At 39.1% G+C, this 10,443-nt stretch overlaps 1 protein-coding gene across 1 annotated transcript; it reads right to left on the reverse strand.

Moving 5' to 3' along the window:
* Positions 1-170: 170 nt before the first annotated feature.
* Positions 171-8,887, reverse strand: LOC307254426 (uncharacterized protein; the record flags this gene model as incomplete). Its single annotated transcript, XM_080032817.1, has 15 exons — positions 171-256; positions 843-939; positions 1,082-1,167; positions 1,242-1,326; positions 1,630-1,768; positions 2,713-2,809; positions 3,753-3,794; positions 4,026-4,164; positions 4,303-4,388; positions 4,460-4,544; positions 4,827-4,965; positions 6,766-6,862; positions 7,636-7,764; positions 8,116-8,157; positions 8,776-8,887. The coding sequence occupies 15 exons, from the start codon at positions 8,885-8,887 to the stop codon at positions 171-173; spliced, it is 1,461 nt and encodes a 486-aa protein (XP_079888943.1).
* Between the last annotated feature and the right edge of the window lie 1,556 nt (positions 8,888-10,443).

Genomic DNA, 10,443 nt, shown 5'->3' on the forward strand with positions numbered 1-10,443 from the left:
CTCAATCGCTACACGAAGTCATGCATGTGGAGGGTCAAAAGCAGACTTTTGCTCTCATTATGGTTTTAAAGATTCCTCCTTTTAAATATTGGTACATGTGCTGTCTTATTGCAGACTCGTTAGACAGCCAGAGGCCCTGAGGTCAATGTAAGGAATGCCTCTTAATGAAGTCATTGCAGGTCATTCAGCAGGAATAATTGGATCTTGGCCAGGTGGGACACAGGGTCCGGGACCGGTGACCTGTTTACCTGCTGCGCTAAGAGCCAATGACATTTCAGGGATTCATCCTGAATAAATTCACTTAGTGTTATCGTTAATGTAAGACCTAAATAATACAGCCAAATGTCAGTGAGAGCCCCATAACATCCAACCTTTCCCTTCAACAGCTTTGCATTACAAATGTATTCAGATGCCGTTTGAGATAAGAACAGCTAAGGGATCAATAAAATCACAAGCCCTGACTATTTGCCCTTTTTTCTTAAGGAGTTTGAAATATATTAGTTATCACCTGAAGGGGCTAAACTACTGTACTATTTTATCCTTTACCCTTGGTGCAATATGCCCTCAGAGACATCACATTTGTAAACACATTCATTCTCCAGTGCACAGCATTTGAGATGTCTAAACAACAAGCCACTACTACAAACTCATATTATGAATTTGCAGTATGACAGCTTGAAGTGTTGATTTCATTATATATATATGTTAAAATAAAAATGCCAAGTTGATGCAAAAACCTTAAAAGATATATCAAGCTGTGACACTGTGACTCCTGTCCAACTTCCTCCTCAGACAGGATGTCCTGCAACAAGAAGCAATAGGCAGTTGACACACAAACATACGTGACACACTGGACCCAACAATGGCCTCTTGATCCTTCAGCACCACGGGCCTCGCTCCTGACTTTGACTTGTTGGCCACTTCAACTTTTTGAATTTCCTGTACAAAGAGAGATAATCGATACTTTTTACATCATGTGCGTTTACCTAATGGCATGGATATAAAAGGGCCTGGTAAAAATTTGCCCTAAACTATTTGTTTAATGAAATAAAAGCCAAGGATATTTTATGGATTTACTCACTGCACTGAGGATAACTTTCAGCTCCTCGTAGGCCCTTTCTAGGTCGTCGTTGATGATCACAACATCAAAGACACCAGGCTCCATACCTAGAAAATATCAGCTGAAATGACTGTCATTAACTTCAGCATCATGTCCAAGTAGAAGTGCAGATAAAACTTACTGAGCTCCATGTCGATGCGCGCTGCCTCCAGGCGTTTCTCTAAACTCTCCTCTGTTTCCGTCTGCCTGTCCCTCAGACGTGTTTCCTGACAATAACGATAAAACAATAAATTATCTCTGGAACAAGAGCTGCTGCACAAGTTAACAACACAGAGTCCATGTCTGCACAACAAACATGTATTTAGGAATTGTTTTATAGGAAATCTATGTATACATGTGATATGGCGATCAAAGTTTACAAAAAAACATGCAATGAATTTCATAAATTAGCACATTTGTCACACTCTGACAGAAGGAAGACTAAAGTTTAATCATTTCAATTACCCAAAAGTACAGTAAAAACATTGTATCATATTACATTAATGCAGCACATCAAGATGGACATTTACCAGAATCTCCATGGAAGGAGGCTGAATTGAAATGTAGATGGGGTTCAGGTCAGTCTCCTTAATCCTATTCACTCCCTGGATGTCCACGTCTAAGATGCAGATTATGTTCTGAGCCCGCACGTCTTCAATGGCTGCTTTACTAGAGAAGCAATGCATCGTCATATTATGAAACTATATCAAACCAACAGGGCTTTTTAAGCATCCTGGACTAAACATTTGAACAACAATTACATTTTATTTTTGTTTGTCAATTGAAAAGGTGGATTATAATTTCTCTTTACGATGAATTTGGAAATATAAATTGAAAATTGGAAAACAATCTTGGAAAACATAAAGTATGAGTTTATACAATATATATATAAAAACAAAACATCTGAACATGTACGTCCTTCACCATGTCCAACCAGGTGTTGAGAGTGTAATCTTGTGATGTTCTTCCGCTCACACTACGGGAGTTAATAAGGTAAGTGGATCGCTGCATTGATCCAAGCGGCTCACACTCGCGCTGCCATGACTGAGTTATCTTCAGAATAAGAGGAAGAGATTAAACTTGATGCAAAAGGAATTGAGCCGCAGCCGCATTGCTCTTTTTGACACAATGGGGGTTAAAGCGTCGTCTGTAACTGGACTATGATATATCCCCTTGATCCCTAAGGCTAAGCCTGAGGGTATGTGGAGCAGCACTCTTAACTCCAATTGAATTAATCAATAGCAGTGAAAATGATACCTTTCACATCAAATCAGCTTTTCTTTCAGTGGTCATTGTATGTTGAGAAATCCTCTGAAAAAAACATTAAAACCACACAGAGTCTTTTTTCTTTGGCAAATATCAGTATACTAAGGCATTGAATGTGAAGAAATTGAACAATTACAAAAAAATTATTAGAGATGTCAGCAATAATGCATCTAAATCATATAGGTTTTACTGAGCTTGTTCTTGAGTATGTGGTGAAATTAATACTTTATTCCGGACTCAAAGTTCCATATAAAAGACAATACAAATACATGTCAACACACATACAAGGTCAACACAGATTAAAAGATTGAAAGAATGGTGACATTCATGCAGAGATAAATATGTACCTTGTTCCATACATGTTGCCGGAAAACTCAGCGTTTTCGATAAATTCTCCGTTGTCAATTTTCTCTTGCATGGCCTCTCTTGTAGTGTAGTGGTAGTCTGTAAAATGCAACATTTATAATGATTCTCGCTCTGCAATGAAGGTGTGCAAAGTGGAAAGAATTGATTGAAGAGAGTGGATGCAAATCACAGGTTAGTGAAAGCTGATCCAAGTTCATCACAGGAAACAATCAATATCACAGTGATCATAATATTTTTTGTTCGATTGACAGTACGTGTTTAAAGTGGCTACGAGTAACTTTGCCGTCTGGCGGCCCCTTTGGAGAAAACCGGTAGTAATTTTACGACTGCAGCCGTCGTAAAGCTGTTTTCTAGCGCGTGCTGGCGTGTGCGAGTGTCAAATGATTAGGACGCAATCCGTGTTGAAAGTGTGAGGGCACGGAATCTTTTCGGCTCTGTGAGAGTGGTTAGTGACACTGCATCAACTAATGCCAGTCAGTGCCACACACACCTGATTGCAATGAGACCTGATGACCCCGGATGCATCACTGACGATGTGTCAAGATTGCACCGCAAGGTGTATTATTCATCAATATTTCTATGCAAGATCAAAATCTAATTTTGTCCCAAGGCATTAAATTCATTATTGTGTCCAATGATGGGCCATATTTGATATTAACAATTTAGTCATCAGTCCATATTTTCAGTACAAATAGAACACAAAGTTGTCATAAAACAACAAAGGTATGTGACAGCAGCATTTGAAAAGCTCAGATGGATTTTGTATATTCCAAAAAAGATTGACTTTATGGATATTTCTCTAACAATACTAATGGCTGGTTGCAAATCATCGATACCACAGTGGAAACAGGACAGTTTTGTGGACTTTAACCCCCACAAGACTGGAATTCACAGATTCAAACCTATTTCCAGGTCTCCTGTATGGTGAATCACTGGGTGAATCTTTGTAAGGGTGCTACAAAACATCAACCCCCTACATGTAATAAACAAAAAAATAATTTTTGAGACAGAACTACAGTACCTTTGCCATCTTCCTCTCCCGGTCGAGGATTTCTTGTTGTGTCTGTGAAGAGACATTAAAGGCATCATCATTAAAAGCCAGCTAGAATTATTGCTTCCATTATGAGTAAATTGGTGCAAAAACCTGAAAAGATTTAGTATTTTACAACTCAAAAACTATGAGCCAGTGGAGAATCAGACCATCGATCTGAGACGCTACGACTCCTGTCCCACTTCCTCCTCAGACAGGATGTCCTGGGACGATGGCTAATTAGCAGTTGGCACGGATACGTACGTGACACACTGAACCCAAAGATGCCCTCGTGGTCCTTCATCAGCTTCTTCATCAGAGTGCTCTTCCCTGCTCCAGAGGGGCCGCTCAGCACCACGGGCCTCGGTCCCGACTTGTTGGCCTCTTCAACTTTTTGGATTTCCTTTACAAAGAGAGATAATGGATACTTTTTACATTATGTGTGTTTAATGTTATGAATATAAAAGGGCCTGGTTGACATTAGCCCCAAACTATTTGTTAAATGAAATAAAAGTCAAGGATATTTTATGGATTTACTCACTGCGCTGAGGATAACTTTCAGCTCCTCGTAGGCCCTTTCTAGGTCGTCGTTGATGATCACAACATCAAAGATACCAGGCTCCATACCTAGAAAATATCAGCTGCAATGACTGTCATTAACTTCAGCATCATGTCCAAGTAGTGCAGATAAAACTTACTGAGCTCCATGTCGATGCGCGCTGCCTCCAGGCGTTTCTCTAAACTCTCCTCTGTTTCCGTCTGCCTGTCCCTCAGACGTTTTTCCTGACAAAGACGATAAAACAATAAATTTTCTCTGGAACAAGACATGCTGCACAAGGTAACAACACAGCAGCCATGTCGGCACAACAAAGATCTATTTAGGAATTACAAAAACATGTATACAACAAGTATACAACAAAAACATGGAATTAATGTCATAAATTAGCACATTTGTCACTCTTTGACAGAAGGAAGACTAAAGTTTAATAATTTCAATAACCCGAAAGTACAACAAAAATATTGTATTAAATTGAATGAATGAAGCACATGAAGTTGGACATTTACCAGGATCTCCATGGAAGGAGGCTGGATTGAAATGTAGATGGGGTTCAGGTCAGTCTCCTTAATCCTATTCACTCCCTGGATGTCCACGTCTAAAATGCAGATTATGTTCTGAGCCCGCACGTCTTCAATGGCTGCTTTACTAGAGAAGCAATGCATCGTCATATTATGAAACTATATCAAACCAACAGGGCTTTTTAAGCAACCTGGACTAAACTTCTGAACAACTAACAATATATATATATAGGGGAAGGTGGGGTGATTTGTGCATTTTGGAAGTTGCAAAACCCCTTGTTTCTAGAAAACCGTGGAAGAAATTGGAAATGTGACCACATATTTAAGAAGAGCCATCCATTTGACTCATCCTGTAAAGAAGGGAGACACAAGGAATAAGATATAAGCACATTTAAGCTAAAAAAAACTGTGTTTTGCCTTTCAAAGTAAAATTTCCATGATCAAGGTTTTTTGATTATTGTGTCTGAACAATTATAGACACGTTTGAAAACATTTGACACATGTTTTAGTGCTTTGGTATGCTACACTTTGAGTCTATATAGTTAGCACAATGTCAACCCTAAATTGCTGCATCATGCCTATTATCCAAAATTCTGGGGATGGGGTGATTTGTGCGCAAGGGCCTGGGTGAGTTATAAGTAAGTAAGTAAGTAAAATGTATTTATAAAAGCACATTTATGACAGTTTGCACTGTCCAAAGTGCTGTACATAGTGCATTCAGTAGGTAAACAATGAAGGTAAAATAACAATAACCAAAATAAAAGACGTAAAGCCCATACATCCACATAAACACAGATAGTAGTGCAGAGGTAAGTAAGTAGTGCAGAGGTTAATGGGGAGGAAACACCAGGGTGTACATATGGGTTTTGAGCCTTGATTTAAAGGCAGAAATGTAGGGGGAATCACATTTGTCAGGTGGCAGTTGGTTCCACAAGCACGGAGCAACTAGTGCAAAGTACATTTCTGAGAGTTGTGCCAGTGGCATGGCTGTATACGCTGGTCACCAAAAGAAAGTGATAGTCTACAGTAGCTCAGGAGAGAGTGACATCTCAATTCCACTTAACGACACCACTGATGAGAGTTCAGATGGCCAGAAAGATGATGATGGTGACTTTGTCATTGTGACACAATGACGCACAAATCACCCCACTACGTGGGGTGATTTGTGCGACAAGACAACTTTTTTTCCGAAAGCTATATTTCTTAAACAGTTTATTCCAGATCCAAAGTTTTTATTGCCAGGGATGCACAACATCCTGAAATATATGTACATATTTGAGTTGGAGACATAACTGTCAAGGCCTCACTTTAAAATCACTTTGAGTAAAAAGTTGCACAAATCACCCCACCTTCCCCTATACTGTTTTTGTTCAATTGAAAAGGTGGATTCTAATTTCTTTTCACGATGAAATGTGAATTTGGAAGTTTAAATTGTAAATTGAATAATAATCTTCGAAAAAATTAAGTACATATAAAAAAAAACTTCTGAACATAGACGTGCTTCACCATGTCCAACCAGTTATTGAGAGTGTAATCTTGTGATGTTTTACTCTCACACTATAGGAGTTACTAAGGTAAGCAGATCGCTGAATTGATCCTAGCTGCTCAGATTTATGATGCACTGACTGTGAGCTATCTTCTGAATAAAAGGGATAGATTATGCAGTAAATGAGGCAGCATTCTTAATTCATATTGAATAACTAACCAATATCACTGGAACTGATATTTAGAAGGTATAATGCATTTCCATTCAAATCAACTCCGGTTTTCTTTTAGATTTTCATTGTATGCTTGCTGAGGCATTGAATTTAAAGGAATTGAACAATAACATCAAAGATTAGAGCTGTCAGCAATTATACATCTAAATCATTGAGGTTTTACTGAGCTTGTTGTTGATGATGAAAAATGGCATTCATTCCATATGTACCTTGTTCCATACATGTTGCCGGAAAACTCAGCGTTTTCGATAAATTCTCCGTTGTCAATTTTCTCCAGCATGGCCTCAACCGTAGTGTAGTGGTAGTCTGTAAAATGTAGGTGTGTACAGTGGAAAGAAACAAATGAAGAGAGGGATGCAAATCACAGTTTAGTGAAAGATGAACCCAGGTTAATCCCAGTAAACAATCATTATCAGTGATCATAATATTTTTGTTCAATCGACAGTGTGTGTTCATGTGTTCAATGATGTTGTACTCTGAGCTAAATTTGAGACGGTGTGTTGAAATTGTACAAAGGATGCATTCATCCTTAAAAATAAACGTCATGGCATGCAAATATGATAAATATGCCTATAATAGGAATTGACTGTGCTGTAACACATAGATGATAAGCCTGAGAAAAAAAGCAAGATCAAACCTTTATTTTGGCCCAAGGCAAAAGCAAAATCGACTGTTGTGTTGTTCAAATAATGATGGGACATATCTTATATTGATTGCAATTTAGTCAATCAGTTCAATATTTTCAGTAAAAATTTATTTCTACAACAATGCAAAAGGTTGGTTGCAAATCATCGATACGCAGCCACAATGGAAAAAGGACAGCTTTTTGGACATACCACCTCACAAGACTGGAATTGGGAGTCACTACCATGGCATCACAGGGGGCTATTTTCAAGAGCATTTTACTCCGAATTGTAAACTCGGATTCCTCAGATCATGAAAAGATCATTTTTATTTTTATTTTTTTGTTTGTCACATGACAAGTTCCTACGGATCCAATAGCAGCGTGCCAGGATGATGAAAGTAACCCCCGTCCCTCTGCCTTACATAATAAAAAACTTTGGACTCAGGAATCACACCTTGATCTGTGGTTTCTGATAGGTTTGGACACGACAATGAGGTTGACAATTCTATCATGTCTTCAGAGGAAAAGACGGCTGCTACGGGCAGTAAAGCCGCCCCCAGAAGCATGGGGAGTGTGTTCAGCCCTATGGAGAAAGCAAACAAGGCACATACATTGGTTTATCCCCTTATATCAAGCTATACAGGGGGGAAAAGCCATTTGTGCAGTTCACTTGGGAGTAAGAAATGTTGTGGGGGCCTGATTTTTTCAGACTGGGCAGGTACAGTAGGCCGGGGGCCCGGTGTAGAAACAAAAAGCAAAGAGGTGTAGAAAACATCCCTACAGATTCAAATCCATGTCCAGGTCTCCTGCATGGTGAATCACTTGGTTAATATTTGTGTGGGTTCTAAAAAACATCAAACCCCTACTTGTAACACCTGTGTGGATACAGAAAAGGGGTCAGAAACAAGTTTGTTTTGATCCGGGACTACTGTACCTTTGCCATCTTCCTCTCCCGGTCGAGGGTTTCTTGTTGTGTCTGTGAAGAGAAATTCAAAAACATAATTCTTAAGGCCAGCTAGAAGCGTTGCTTTCATTATAATTATTAGAATAAAACTTGGCATTGATGCAAAAACCTTGAAAATATTTACTATTATACAAAACACAAAAACTATGAGCCAGTAGAGAAATAGACAATCGATCTATGACACGGTGACTCCTGTCCCACACTGTTGCACATATTTCCCAGTGGTGTAAGAAAAAAATCCCTCCATCTCAATGTAGCCAATACAAAATATATTAAAATGTTTACCCCATTATCCCAGCTCCACACTCTCATCAACAATGAAACAGTTGCAATGGTTGATAGCTTCAAATATCTTGGAGTGACACTAGACAATAAAATCACTTTCAGCACACAAGGGACATTCAGAAAAGGAGCCATCCGTAAACTCTTTGTATATGTCTGTGTGTTATTCTCCTGCATGTCATTATGTTTGTAATTTTGTCATTTACTGTTTATCTGTAAGCGTGCTGTCCCTAACGTACAGTGTGGCGAAAAAAAATTTCCCCTTGGGGACAATGAAGTCTAAGGCCTTCCTCCTCTGACAGGATGTCCTGCAACGAGAGCCAATAAGCAGTTGGCACGGATACGTACGTGACACACTGAACCCAAAGATGCCCTCGTGGTCCTTCATCAGCTTCTTCATCAGAGTGCTCTTCCCTGCTCCAGAGGGGCCGCTCAGCACCACGGGCCTCGGTCCTGACATTGTTCTGGCTGTGGGAGAGACGGGGACGACAGGATGAGCCATTAGCAGATTTAAAATTAGATCTTCCATGTCAGTGTTAGTCTTAAGGTATGGCATCCATTTATAGAACAAGATACAGGGCAGTTTATTTTATTCAGAATGAATAATTTTTGATCTGTTGACTAAAACACCATTTAAGCATTTGAAAACCCTCTTCTACATATTCTTTACACATGCAGTGCTACTAAAGCCCATCACAACTATCCAACATGCTAATCCTCTGATCCAAGCTTCTTTTAATGGTTACACTGTCAAGGAGAATAATACATGTATAGGCTTAAAAGCTGACTTTTGCTCTACTATTAGTGTGTGTTTTAATAATTCGTAATATCCTCTTTTTAAATATTGGTACATGTTCATGTCTTATTGCAGACTCGTTAGACAGCCAGAGGCCCTGAGGTTAATGTAAGGAATGCCTCTTAATGAAGTCATTTGCAGGTCATTCAGCAGGAATAATTGGATCTTGGCCAGGTGGGACACAGGGTCCGGGACCGGTGACCTGTTTACCTGCTGCGCTAAGAGCCAATGACGTTTCAGGGATTCATCCTGAATAAATTCACTTAGTGTTATCGTTAATGTAAGACCTAAATAATACAGCCAAATGTCAGTGAGAGCCCCAAAACATCCAACCTTTCTCTTCAACATTTTGGCATTTTGAATGTATATGCAGTCTGAGATAAGAACAGCTAAAGGGATCAATTAAATCCTAGACTGTTCAGTGAGCTACCAATATAATGCACCTTTTTTTACTTGAGGCTTGCACTTGTACAAGTCACATGAATCACATCAGTGAATGTTTAGTGTCTGTTTAACAATAATTGTTTTAGGATTGTGCATAAAACTTTAAGTTATTTAATGAAATAATAAAATTTAATAACTATTTTCATGTTTTATCAAGTCAAAAGTTCCCCCTTACCTTCTCTCACACCGGCTGCACAGTCTGTGTCGGAGAAGGGTTCAATAGCAAATTATTCCCGGGCTATGCTCCTGGTATAGACTGTATACAATGATTGTGTATGTGCGTTTGTCAGACTCATTCACTAAAGCAGATCACTGTCAGTCTGAATTAACTCCACCTCAGTTCAGCTCAGCGACCAATCACATGTGTGCAATACTGGCCGGTTCTCTATCCACACCGCCCACTCCGGGTCACATGACTGCATGTGCAAAGAAAAATTTTCTTAAACAGATCATCAGATAATTTCAACCCCATTAGACGCTCTGTGACAATGAACGTGTGGATTTGAGACCAAGCACCAGACTTTGGATTTTTGCTTTGAAAGGTAAAGGTTAAGGAGGTATTGTACTGAAGTGTAATGATTACTTATTTACAGAAATGTTTATATAAAATCAAACAATACTTGTCAAATCATAAATGACATTTATTGTGCCATTTCCTGTAAAGAAATCTATCATTTCTGAGTGAACCATGTAGTGTCAGGGCCCAAATGTTCTTTTGTCCTTCCACTCAGTTGAAGCTCAGAATAGCAGGGTTTAGTGTCCTTCGGCTCCAGATG

This window comes from Ammodytes marinus, assembly GCF_949987685.1.
Source record: "Ammodytes marinus genome assembly, chromosome: 8".
Classification (NCBI taxonomy): Eukaryota; Metazoa; Chordata; class Actinopteri; order Uranoscopiformes; family Ammodytidae; genus Ammodytes; species Ammodytes marinus.